This window comes from Schistosoma mansoni, chromosome 1 (genome assembly GCF_000237925.1).
Source record: "Schistosoma mansoni strain Puerto Rico chromosome 1, complete genome".
Classification (NCBI taxonomy): domain Eukaryota; kingdom Metazoa; phylum Platyhelminthes; class Trematoda; order Strigeidida; family Schistosomatidae; genus Schistosoma; species Schistosoma mansoni.
The window spans coordinates 14931416-14945804 of NC_031495.1; the positions used below are offsets into that span (position 1 = coordinate 14931416).

At 36.9% G+C, this 14389-nt stretch overlaps 1 protein-coding gene across 1 annotated transcript; it reads right to left on the minus strand.

Annotated features, from left to right (window-relative positions):
* Window positions 1-619: 619 nt before the first annotated feature.
* On the minus strand, window positions 620-13397 carry Smp_035030 (putative atp-dependent RNA helicase; the record flags this gene model as incomplete). The annotated part of the gene is made up of 13 exons (XM_018793390.1): window positions 620-1568; window positions 1779-2039; window positions 4671-5047; window positions 5724-5902; window positions 6103-6730; window positions 7906-8359; window positions 8462-8665; window positions 10832-11083; window positions 12131-12314; window positions 12745-12887; window positions 12923-13063; window positions 13095-13235; window positions 13272-13397. 13 exons carry the CDS (start codon window positions 13395-13397, stop codon window positions 789-791), a joined length of 3870 nt encoding a protein of 1289 aa, XP_018647907.1. The 3' UTR covers window positions 620-788.
* Between the last annotated feature and the right edge of the window lie 992 nt (window positions 13398-14389).

The window sequence follows — 14389 nt, forward strand, 5'->3', positions numbered from 1 at the left end:
GAACATTCGGTCTACATATCCATGTCCAGAATTGAAACTAACCTAGTTTTCCCAAGCATGCTCTTCACTTGACCTAGTTAGGCGTTGGATCATTATTAAGGGTAACTCTTGAGACATTATATTAATCAAACTGACTATTGTTCCCCCTTAGAGGCTGGGATGGTAAGAGATCGAGACCAATCAGACGGCATCACTTCATTCCCAGACTCCAGCTACCTAACTCAGTTTAAATTTAAAAAAGAGTTTATGTTTAAATACTATTCAGATTGTCTGGTAAAAGTAGACAACTTAAAGTAACTTGTTTACACTTTAACTGTTTCACACCATTCGAGGTTAAAAAATTTTAAATATATGTGGGGTGCACATAGTGAAACTATGTGCATTAGTTAAGAAGTGCTATGTGAAGTGAATTGTCATTATGAACTATGAAACGAATCTTCATAAGTAAAATGGACATGTAAGAGCGAACCCTAGTTTTTTGGTCCTAAGTAATGGGTCAAAGATATAAATATCAAAGTTAGGACGATTTTATCATTGCAACCAAAATAGTAACAATGTGACGGTGCATGAAAACAAAGGTTTAGACCCCAAAACAATGAAGCTAATCAATGAAAAGAAGTCAACAAGAAACAAATTTTATCAGATTACATAGATCGGGCTATTGATGTAACAAGTATATAAATGAATTCAAAATAATCACAAATAAGCAAAACGTAACAAAGATGAATCTAATTTAGAAACACTTAGATACAATTAGAACCACTTTGTGAAAGTTATACGACTGAAAATTAGTAACGGACATCCCAATGAGGTCTAGTTGATGGTCTTTGATTAGGTTGCATAAACCGGTCGTTTGTAAACTGTTGTTGTTGATATGGATATCCACCAAAATTTGGTGCACCATATGAATTCCATGATGATCCATTAAAATTATTTCCTGCACCATTAGGACCAAATGATCTCCCACCCATGTAGTTCCCAGAAAATCGGTTGACAGGTACTTGATCATATCGCTGATTTGAAAATTGTGGATAAGGATCTTGCCAAAGACCACATTGAATATCGTGCACCTGTTCTGAGTCAGTAGAACGATTAGGACAATTAGTATAGCGCCCAAAACCTTGTTTTTCTGAGTATAAATTTTCACATCCTTTGTTTCGATGCGACCGACCAGAGAGTAACGGGTAATTACTGGATGTAGCGAACCTTTTTCTCGGCGGAGAATCGAAGTTATTTGCTTCATCAAAACCAACATTTTGTTTTAATGCTTCTGGCGAACATAGTTGACGCAACACATTAATAACACGCTGATCTTCTTCTCGAAGATCGGCAACAGCTTCTGGTCGTAAGCAAGTTCGGACAAGTAATGCCTCCAATGCTGGACGAAAAGCGAAAATTCGGGCAGCAGTCATGAAGTTCATACGGAAAGGAATCCAATCATCAATAACAACTATTCCTATATCACTAGAATCATCAGATCTCCAGATGGCAGAGCGGCAGCCAAAAAGCATTAACTGAATTGGATGTACCATTGTAAGACCTTTACACGAAACGGCCTGGGTACGAATCTAAAGTATAAAAGCATAATATAACGTAACATCGTCATGTAACTTTATAATAACTAGACTAAATGTTTACTCCCGTACATTAAAATATAGCAGTTCTTCAAAAGTATGATTCCTAATAGAGTAAATAAATTACGAACGTTTTTTGTTATCTTAATATATAATTATTCTATTAAAAACCTGTTGAATAATTTAACATTTGAGAACACTTACTTTTTCATCGAAAACAAAAAAGGGATAATTGAACTTGATGTCCTTCATGCAATTGACAGAACTTTTGTGTATAAGTGCTAAAGTACCCTCAGTTGTGAGTAATTTGCGTTTATCTGAATGAAAACAGATATTTGGATACAATCCAGACACAAGTAAAGTACTAAGTATATCGCAATCAATATTGTGTTTCAAATTGAAATTAACTGGTGCATCAGACAATGATTCTTCCGGGAAACCTAAGTTGATGAGAATAGCTCTAAGCTAAAAAAGTGATAGAAATAAAATAATATCAAATGTCATCAAGTCATGCACACAACAGATTACATAAAATAATCTGAATGAATAACAGTACTAATTGGTTTACAAACATTTTAGTTTTCTTAGCACCCAAACACAAAGATCGATTAATGCAGCACAAAAAATAAGCAAATAATGTATTTATGCACCTAATCTAGGAGCTATTAGAGACACACTACGGTCGGAATCAGATGACACTTACCAAGAAACTTTGAAATTTAGCATAGCCAATCGAGGTTAGAAATCAAACAATAAAATTAGTCAATTTGATTAATAAAAATCGTCAGAGCAAACCAAGCTATGTGAAAACAGTTGCAGTAAAGAAGTTATGAGGAGATACGGGTTAAGTAATCATTAACTTTGTAAACGATTGTGATATACCAAGTAGGCTTAACCGTAATTAGGTTAGAATCCCACAGATCTATCTTACGGACATACAATTGATCGAATAGTTAATGGTGACAGTAAGACCTTGCGTACGGCCTCCTGTGGGATCGAGATTGTGTAGTACTATCTGAAGCTAGCATAGAACAGATTTTCAGTGTTTTTTTATTTATAGCAGTTTTTCAATTAATGTTTAATCATAGTGAAGACTTTACGGAGGTAAAATGAAAACGTTTACATCCTTCCAACAGAAATATGGCATAACGGATCACGAGTTGTTCACATTTATTATTAATTTTCATTTCTACTACGCTTCGAACAGCTTGACAGTATCAAAACAAACTCATAATGCTGAGTTCACAATAAAGTGGGTGAAAAATCCAGTCAGGCAGTTATTTGTTAAAACTGGTTATGTAGGTAATATAGGCTATCAACCAAGTTGGACTTTCTTATCATTGCGTTTATTTAGCAATAGATTAAACACAAACAAATAAATAGATAGCCGCTTTTAAGTGGTCTAGTCGTTTATTGCAATTTTCCTGTAAGAAAGAATATATTGTTGCATATGATTAGTTTTAGCCAAAACCAAACGAGTGTCCAATTAGATTTTACTTTAAATAAACACATTACTCTGATTCAATTTAATCATGATGCAGGCTTTCGTTTCGGACCTACCGTTATCGAAGAAGACCAGATATTTAGTGTAAGTTCCACAATAAGTTATTATCAAAATTAACACAACTGTGAGATCCAGTTATCATAACTGTTTCACTCATGAGTATCCAGTTTCTTATTGCATAGTTCCTTTTATTTATGTCAATCGCTACTTGTAAACTGACTGTTCTCTTATTGGTTGATACATTCATTATGATTTACTGAACTGGTTACTTTTTTTACTTTTCTGCGGTGAGTTGACCGTTGTTATTGAGTTTGTCAGCTTGAATATGAGATTGTAATCTACGTAAACTATTATTTACTGTAGAACCATTCATTGATTCATGTATAAATATTACGCGAAGTTAAAAGTCTTCTGACTTGAACCGAAATCAAGTGAGTGATTCCGGTGATCATGTTTACAGTATGGAATAATAAACCATATTTCATAAAACTAAAAAATAGTCTGTCCTATGGAAACAATGATACATAAATTGCTGCTGAGAACCGTAAAAACAGATGGAATGTGGTTTTAACAAAGAAGATACAAGACTGTTTAGTCTTTAATAAAGATATACTTCGGAGTCTGTACTAACGACTGACTTAAAAAGGGAAAATCTAGGGACAAAATCTTATAGAGCTATAATTAGAGTTGCTGATTCGCTTTATGAATAAAACATCTGTCGGAGATTTCTATAATATGGTTATAGATTTAAAGTGACTTCCATACAGGTTAAGTTTATTAGTCACCAGGATTCTACCGATTGAAGGCTTTGTGGTTAAATCACATGATTTTCAAACAATTTGTCATGTGTTTGAACCCCACCAGAGTGGTAGTATTACTAGTCATTTATTTATTTAAACACATAAATATTGGTACAAAAAAGCACCAGATAAATATGCGCCTCACAAATCTCATTTGATTTGTGTGAGGACTGTGATACTGCTCGGGTGCCCAGACTGAGGCAGGTGGTTTTCTTAGGGGGCCAAACCCCAAGACTTTGACCTAAAGGTCTGATCCACAAGGCAGTGGAGCATCGTGAGGAGATGCAGTCCCATGGTAGCCGGTGACCAACGACTAATTCATACGCCATTTGTTCCCTCAGGATACTGGAGCCCATGTGTACCATTTGTGTGGAATCAGGGTTTTCCAACTCCCCTAGGTGAATCCTCCACATCCACCAACCCGGTTAAAGCGCCGGACGTTCGCTTTTCGTCCTCTCAATTTCGTGAACAACACCCCCGGCACGAGAAGGCAGTGAGTAGGACTTCCCTGGCAGAGGCTATATATTCGCGTGGCCATATGAGAGCATTTCGAGAGGGAGAGCAGACTCTCCCCACTCTCAGCCGTACCAGGGCATTTGGGGGCTAGTCATATATATATATATATATATATATATATATATATATATTAAGTTGAGCTAAAAAAGTAGTAACGCCATTGACACAAATCGCTAGGTGATAAAAAGCAGTGTTTAAGGAAAGTTAAATGTATGTCAAAAATTACTTCACAAGACCATAAAGAAGAAAACGAGGAGAAATACTAGGCATGCATACTTGGTTTGCAGCATCATCAATAACTCTTAATGCAGAGCTATTGAAACCATGTTGATCGCAAAATAAGTCCGCTGACTCATCACCTCGACGGGCACGTTCAGTTGTCCACTCTTGAAAAACATTCAAACCAGCCAGATGATCACTTGAATAACCAGCTGCAAATGACCGTTGCTGATTTGTGAGTCTCCGATGATCCGGAGGCAATAAAAATGGGTCACATCCAAGACTCGCAGTAGACGTGAGAACAGCAGCTGCCCCACCCAGATTAAAGACACAAGCAAATATCAACATTTTCCCCAAACGTGGCTCGATTGGAAGTCGAGCAAGAATAAATCCCAGAGGAGTTAGTTCATCGTTTTTGTCCAACGCCTTCATCTCTGATTGTTATTAGAGAAAAAAATGTAACATTTATTTTCAGAAAAAATTAGCTTTGGCAAACGATATACAACTACCGGGGCATTAAGTTCGACAATTGTTTTATATGTGACCTGGGCAGCTGGGTGGTATCAGTAGTATGACTATGATCTCTAAACTTCATAATTATTACTTCTGATTTCGTTACAATTAGAAATCGTCCGAAAAATATGTTTTTAACTTTTTCACTACACATCACAGTTATTTACACTGGAAAAAGGGTTTGAAAGCCTTTACTTGTGGCTAAAACGGTCATGTTCAAAGTAGCACGAGTCAAAACTACTCAGTATGAATACATGTTCATCTCATCATGAAAAATCTTAATGAAGCCAACTTCAAGATCATAACAAGATCATTTAAAACTAACTCCCGAATATATGCCATACCAATAAGCCTTTTATAAATGGAATAAATCCCCTTTATTGACATACTATAAAATTTAAAACATTTTACAGTCAGTCAGTAAACTACAATGAAAATATCAGTTTATGACTCATTGAATTTTGTGCTTAATATACTGAACAATCTCCGAATACCTCGCAGTTAGTTTGTTAACTTTTTACAAACATATCATGTGATATATGACAAATTACAAAAATAATCGCAATAAAATAAATATACAACTCGGTAACAGCTTACCTTTCAATGTATGCTCTGCTTCAATAACTGCGTCGAGTGGTGGTGGTTGTAAAGCCTTCATTAAAAAGTCTCTAACAGAACCAAGACGCAAAAGCTTTATGAGTAATGCCAGTTCGTGTAACGGAGTACGCAGAATCTCCGGGGTAGCATGTTGTTCTAAACGATCAAAGCGAGCACGACTGAAAATGAAAGCAATGTTACAATTAAATCACAAAGTTAACTAACAAAAATGTTTGTGCAAACAAATTTTCGTTAAATAATATTAACCCCATTGTCTGTCATGCAAATAGTATATGTAAGTTCTATAAAAACTTCATTATGCATTAAGATGAACTGATCATCGCATTAGGCTTAAGAATAAGTAAAGCACCTTACTTACCTACAAAGATGAAAAGCAAATCCTGGACGAACTCGACCAGCTCTGCCTCGCCGTTGTTCCAGATTTGTTTTGCTTGACCATGAAGTAGAATATGACGTCAAATTGTTACGAGCAGTGAAAAGCTTCGTGCGTGATAAACAAAAATCGATCACAAAGACAACATCATTGATTGTGATAGATGATTCAGCTATGTTAGTTGCCAACACAATTTTTCTAACACCAGAAGGAGTGGAACGAAAAACTAGGCGTTGGTCTTCCCTAGGAATCTGAGAATGTAGCGGCAGGATAACATAGTTTGGACTTCCATATCTTGAATGTGACTGTAAATATTTTCGCAAAAGACTAATGATATTCCAACCAGGAAGGAAGATAAGAACAGCTCCGGGAATATTCATACCTATGATCTTATCCAAAAGTGCACCAACAAGTTCAAAAGGAACTTCCTTTTCGGTTATTTCGCCCATGGAACGAACCACTACCTCCCCATAAACAGGATCACACTTCAAGTTGCAGTTTTCTTCAGCGTTATCTGTCACATTTTCTAACTCTTGGCGGCGCTTCCGTTTTTTCTCATCAACGGGGGGAGGGACGAAATTAACCATCTTTATACAGTCTTCTAGAAAGTAATCTGAAGGTGGAAATATGAACAACCTGGACATAACAATACAGTACTATGTGGAGAAAATGATTATAATAGAAAGCTGTGTAATGAAATATAGGACATATAAATGCTAAAACATGTTAGTATTCTTAGTCATGACTATATATATATATAATTTCCCTTCGTCTCCACCAACTTTGTGCAATGCAGAACTGCGTTGGTAGGATTTCTAAACTACTTTACAATACCTTTTGGCAAGAAATTGAGAAAGTTCACACGAAGAAAACCAATGTGATTATCTCAATCATCACTTAAGTCAGCCCATAGGCAATGAGAAACTATTGGGTGATGTTACTTCAGAAGAGAAAGGACGACATTCTGGATGACTGTAGAACTTTTTTTGCACTTGAGTAGTTGATCAACCATCTACTGGCAGAAGTTTCACTCAAGTAGTCTACCCAAAAGTATATTTCAGGATAGCAATTACCAAAGACTAGATCGCAGCACCTTTTGGCAAGGAGTAAGCTAATAAGTAATTCCATGCAACCTAAGATAAAGCTACAACTTACCTGAGACAAAACGTTACTTTTTACTGCTGTAGTTTTCCTGCTTATTCGTTCCTTTAAATCTTAGTTTGTGTCTGTATTAGGTATGTTAGATCCTGGGAAATCACTTCGTAAACGTTGTTTTTGTGATTTTATTTTGAAAGTTTGAATTTCTCATTTTCGCACCAAAAGCGTCCATTTTTACCTTCAGATTGTATTTCCCACTTAGAAGGACCTTAAGTGTCATTGGTTCGTTCCCTCTTTTAATATGCCATTTTGGGGGCGCCCCGTAAGGACATTTTTATACTGTGCATATACACTTGAGTTGCACACCTGTTGGTCACGTGCTTCTGACTGTTTGTGGAATATACCTCTCCCTAGGTTGGTTCTAGTTTTCTTCTAGTTAGCAGAGATGGGGAGCAATGAATAGTTTAGCTTTTCCTGTTGTCGTGTTGTTGACTTTGGTTCCGTTCGCCGGCTATATGAATCGTAATCTCTTTAAACGTAGCAGACTGAGGCTAAATATACAATAATGTGGCGCATATATACATCTGGTGCCCCCTTGCACCAATATTTATGTGTTTAAAAAGTGAATATACAATACCAGGTTTCAAATTACCGCGATAGATTTAAAAAAAGAAACACGCATTTACTTACATTCAACAGGGTGTGTACGACCCTCGATATCCAAAACCGTACAGTCTCCAAAGTACTCGCTGAACATAGTTATGTCAATGGTAGCAGACATAAGAACAAGTCGGAGATTTCTGTTTGCTCTTACCATTTCGCGCAGTAGTATTAGCATGAAATCTGTATTAACGTCTCTCTCATGTATTTCATCAACAATGACATGAGACACTCCTCGAAGACCTCCTTCCATTTTGCGTGCCATTGTCCCAACAGTGCAAAACAAGATAGACCCGTACGGACGAGGATAAACGGTCTCAAAACGAACACAATATCCAACAGAAGTTCCTACAGTTTCGCCTCTCTCGTAAGCGATGCGCTCGGCAAGGCTTATAGCAGATATACGTCGTGGTTGTGTTACCAGAATAGAGCATTCAGCACCTATTCCCGATTCCAAATACGAGTCCAGAATGAACTGCGGAATCTAAAATTATGAATAGGCATATAAATAAAAAGAACAAACATGTTCATGTTTACCATATATGTACTGTAAACATGCAACGAATTTACATAAGATCAAACAAACCTGAGTGGTTTTGCCGCATCCGGTTTCGCCACGAATAATTGTCACTTTATTCCGTCTAACGGCTTCTAGTATTGAGACCCTGTAAGGATTCACGGGTAACTGAGCACGTTCATCCATCAATGACCGCAACTGAGGGTCGCTATCAAGTCGACGTAACCGCTCGTCAGCCAAGTTAGCGCTAATATGAGATAATGGTTGAGTAGCCTTGAAAAGACAAATGATATTTTTAAAGATAAAACTAAATAGCAAAAATATGAGTAAGTCAAAAGATATAAATAATACACATAGGCAATTTTCATCCAGTTTAATTCATTGCGTAAACAAAAAGCAAAACAATGCCACTACAGTTTGCGATCCTTAACATATGTATGATAATGTTAATTTCTTCGTATTATTTAGCGCGGAATTTATCACAGATTTTCTACAAACAATTTATGAACAAATGATGTCCTTGATTTACGTTTATATCAAGATTTTTTTAGATGACACTTTAAAGTAAATCAGCATTTTTTAACTATGAAATCTGACAGAAAAATAATATAATTTACAAACTAAAATTGTAATTAAATACACACACTGTACATTATATCATGAAATATACACTTAAATTCCAAGAAATTAGATAGCAAGTAACTTGTGGGATTATATTTATTTATTTATTTAAACACAAATATTGGTACAAAAAAGCACCAGATAAATATGCGCCTCACAAATCTCATTTGATTTGTGTGAGGACTGTGATACTGCTCGGGTGCCCAGACTGAAGCAGGTGGTTTTCTTAGGGGGCCAAACCCCAAGACTTTGACCTAAAGGTCTGATCCACAAGGCAGTGGAGCATCGTGAGGAGATGCAGTCCCATGGTAGCCGGTGACCAACGACTAATTCATACGCCATTTGTTCCCTCAGGATACTGGAGCCCATGTGTACCATTTGTGTGGAATCAGGGTTTTCTAACTTCCCTAGGTGGACTTTCCGTGTCCACCAACCTGGTTAAAGCGCCGGACGTTCGCTTTTCGTCCTCTCAATTTCGTGAACAACACCCCCGGCACGAGAAGGCAGTGAGTAGGACTTCCCTGTCAGAGGCTATATACGTGTGGCCATGTGAGAGCATTTGGAGAGGGAGAGCGGACTCTCCCCACTCTCGGCAGTACCAGGGCATTTGGAGATCAAACAATATAACGTATATTAAGACTACACTGTTAGACAAAATTTCATATCCTTCGAACTTGTGGGATATATATATATATATATATATATATATATATATATATATATATATATATATAGTTTGTTTATTAGGGAAGTAAAAATAATTGACTGTATTTCCAACGAACCCAGGAGGATTGATAAAAAGACTAAATATCAATAAATAGTTAGCAGAAGCTAGAACCACTGCATATATAAATCTTATTTAGTAACTTAGAGCACGTAGTAGGAGTCCTATTTAACTCATTTTTATCACAGCTGGGACTGTATCAAGTCTAGAATTATTTATTCCAAGCTTTTAAGCTATTGAGGAGCGTGCAAAGGTGTAACTCAATAGTTTAAACATTCGACCCTCAATAATCAGATTTCAAGTTCCAGCTTTGCTCCACATATTTCATTCAAGACGATCAGGGAATGCTATCTAACTTCGCAATAAGTTTAGCGCTCAGTGTATTAAATACACTTACCAGGTTATCGGGTTTAAATAAAAATAGATACCACCTTTAGATTATTAGACTAAAAATTACATTGATCCTTGGATAGTGTACTTAATTAATAAATCAGACTCTGGGATTTTTGAGCAAAATTTAAAACCTGATGACGAACAACCTGTAATTTATTTAGGGCTAAGTGAAACCCACTAATACTCAATTGATAGGATTGATAAACACTGCAAGGCTAGAGAATAAGGACGAACTTTAAGCGAATGTTAGTGACTTTGGGAGAGTGGTTAGTTTACAATGGAAAAAGTAGTAATAGAAAACAAATGAAACTAAGATGTGCATAATACCGTTAAGTGATTAACAAATCCCCAAAGTGATCTGAAGATAATTGAAATCGGAAAGCTAACTGAATAAGTACACGCACATATGAACACAAAATATTCCCCCACCTTAATTTGGTTTCTCGCAATAAGTTATTCGTTTATACCATGCACATGATTGCCCTACAGCGGGATTCGCATTCTCAAGGTCACTTTAAGAGTCATCGAAGGACACTAAATATATTTTACTAATCCTTGAGAATGATGGTTTTTAGTTGAGTCGATTTGAACGACCGACTGATAACCGGTCGGTTTCTTAAAGCTATCCTGATAGACGGAATGCTGACAAGCATATATCATATTATTTTCAGTATAACCAATAATCGCTTATGAAAACCTACCTCTGGACCTTCATCGATATTACAAGCAGTCCATGGATTCCAGTTGGGGAATGGTGGACACCAGGCAACCAGCTGGGGTTGTTGTTTAGGAGCATCACCAAAGTCTACCAAGTTGTAATTGGTAATCATATTATAAGCTTGATCTAGTGGGAGATTTGTAGGTTTCAAATTAACGGGAAGACCTAAATTCTCCAATACATCGGTTAGATTTTCTTCAACTTTTGAATTCAAATTAACATCATGCACTGCAACCTTAATACAGACATAAACAGTTAAAATGTTTTATTTCATTGGTGAGCCACGGAAAACGCAAAACAGGGAAAGTGCCATCAATGGTTTGTCTCCATTAAATAATTAAACGGTGCAACATGAATCAAAGACGAAACCAAGTTTATGAAAGCTAGAATTGCAAAAACTAGATTTCTGGACTGTCATGATCTTTTATTACGACCCAAACGAACAAGATTGGATGGGATTAAGAATCACAAGAAAAACGTTAGTAAACTTGCTTGCTCGCTCCAACACACTCCTACAAGGAACATGCGCAGATTAAATCTATATCCAGCTAACAGGAACGTTTAGATAGGTTAAGATTTCAATTTTTAACGAACTTGTTTTTCACTGTATTTTGTTATATGTATTACTCACCTCTACCACTTATGGGTTATTTCCTTGACACTACTGACGCCATCTGGAAGTATGTTCTAGATAAGACTATGTAACAAAAGAAGTGGAATCTGTACATTACTCCATAAATCAAGTATAACGCTCTAAAACCAAGTACTATATGCATCAACTCTATTAATCAAACCTGAGATTAGGAATCTAGTTTTCAAAAGTAAATAATTTCATGACCTTTGACCGAGTGGGAAACTATGAGAGAATTAGAGCAGGAATTTATCATAATTTCTAAACATACTTTGAACAGAACAATTGTACTCAGTAGTCGGGCACGTTGGGTAACTCAGTTCAAAATTGATCAGCGACACTGACGCATATACTCATTATCTTCGCGTCTTGAGTATCAGTAATATTTCATAATTCCTATTCATCGAATTCATTCATTATTTTGGCACCATATTCTTCAATGTTTAATCGTTCTCATTACCACTGACACTAGTATTGTTTCAACCATATTTCATCGTTTATCTGACTTAACCCTATAACTAGCGAATTGTGAGAATTAAAAACCATTAGGAAGACAGTCTGCTAACATAACTTTCATAAACATAAACATCTTAAATAAGACTTCACCCTGCTGCATAACAGGGAATAAGAAACAGCTTTACGTAAACTTACCTCACTATGCTTCTTTTTCCGTTTTTCGCCAGTATATGCTTCCAATTCTCCTGCATGAAAGAGCTGCCGGACTAGCGATAGGCAGCAAGCACGAGATGCTAGCTGTTTGTTTGATCCCGCCTCTCGAGCGTACAGAGTTTTCCGAAGATTTTTCGCCAAGACAGTCATCTCCGCTATGTAACTCCTATAAGCATTTTAAACAGTTAATTCAAATTAATGTGTTTGTTTGGACATTATAAAAGAAATTTTATACGAATTTGGAGTAACTAATTTAGCATAATTACGTGAATTATCCTGTAGTAATAGGAACTTACCTACCACGACTGAACTTGCAGTTGAACGATGATTACGAAGGCCATGAATATAAGCTGTAAACAAATGAATGTATCATTTTATTAGCACTCAGAGCCAACTGATCGCCAAGACCACTCAATTCGTTAAAATATAAGCGAAATTGAGTGGAGAAGCGATCAGGGTACTGAATGCTCCTTATGTCACCCAGCGTTCCTGTCCGCCTGGCCACTGTGTACAAATATGTCACTAGTGTCATAACTGCGAGCCAATATATCAACTTAATACATTTACACAAAGAGCACCATAAGGCGCTGTCTCACCTGCTATGATCTGGACCGACCGAAGTATATTTCACTTGGCCCACTTGCTGGCGAGTTGCCTGTAAGTATTCATTTAGACGTGCCTTGGCGTTTTCCATAGACCAACCACCATGCAAATCAGAAGTTAAGTCCACCTCTTCTGCCTTAGTACAATGAATATAAGTTATACAAACACTACCTCTTCCAACTTCTTTTGGTCGTATATGCTACTGATGTAGCTACCGCCAGAACCTAACGAATTCCCTTGTTGTTGAGGACTTTGCCCGAAGTTTTCTGATGTAGATGTGCTTGCAGGTTCCGAATATATTACATTCCCAGGCTGTTAACTTAGAAACAAACATGTAACATACTTGTATCGCTGGAACTGAAGATGCAGGGATTTCGCCTTCACGAACAAGGTAGTTAACAAAGTCTCTAGCTGCATTTGTTTGGGCTTCTTTTTTCGTTGTAGAATTTCCTATTCCAACGTAATTGAAGCCGTCAGCCCGAGCCTATAACTAGGTCCAGAGAGAGAGAAATGGACTTACCTCACAAAGAAACCTAACCTTATTCCGACCGACAGGCTTCTCAATGAAAGTATACTCTGGTGCTATGCGTTTCTTAGTTTGCAAGAAAGTGTACAGAAATGACTTAATCCCCTCAGGATCACACATGGACGATAATTGTTGAGATCTGAAAAATGAGAAGCATATTTTCATGTACAAATATTGACGAAAAACAAGAATGCAACTTGAGTCCAATATTTTTAAAAAATTTCCTAGAAAAATTACAAATGTAAACGTGTTAATATATGGTACAACACAATGGCATGCAGTTAGCCAAACAAAGTTAACGGCAAAGTCTCGATCTCGCAAAATGTGGGTATATTGAAACACTGTCAGTCAGTCAGTCAGCGACAACGTAGGACCACGCACATTTGTGCATCGGTCCAAGTTGCCATACCTCATTAGCACAACAAGATGAACACCGGATTCATAGAAGTAATTAATTTAGTGGTGGTAGTATATAAAGAAAGGTTGTATATAAGGATATAGTACAGGAAGGGAGATATGAAGCAATTTTAGTCTCAAGGTTTAAGGGAAGATAAAGAGTGTATACACCTACGCCATTGTGATCGATTCTGAGCCATGTCACAGAGCCTACAAACATTGGTTACGATAGTCACGCGGACCCCAACCAGGTAGTCTGCATCTGCCAACATGGCTCAGACTAGAAGTTAGTGACTTCAAGCACTGATGCCATGTTTCGGTTTGGCCGCCCCTAACTCTCTTCCAACCATCCCCTACACTATTGAAACACTGGATTTTCTATCTACACAGAATGAAAATGAGCAGGAACGCAGTACTATGGGAACAGTTTAACTTTATTAATCACTTATTAGACGCGTGGAGGGAATTTTAAGTACCGAGTCAGAAGACAGTAGTTTCATGATGAATTCAGGTTGATGTGCATTAATATGTAGTCAGTGGTGAATCCTACAATATTCACATGTAAAGGAGACTTAGTGGGGTGCCGGCCCCACATTCATGTTCATTCGGTTTACCATCAATAGTGTTAGTTGGATTGTAGCGCTAAATAAATCGCCAAAATAAGTAGTCTCGTAAGCCTTCGAAATTTTATGCTGACTGCATTAGTTTAAATGATC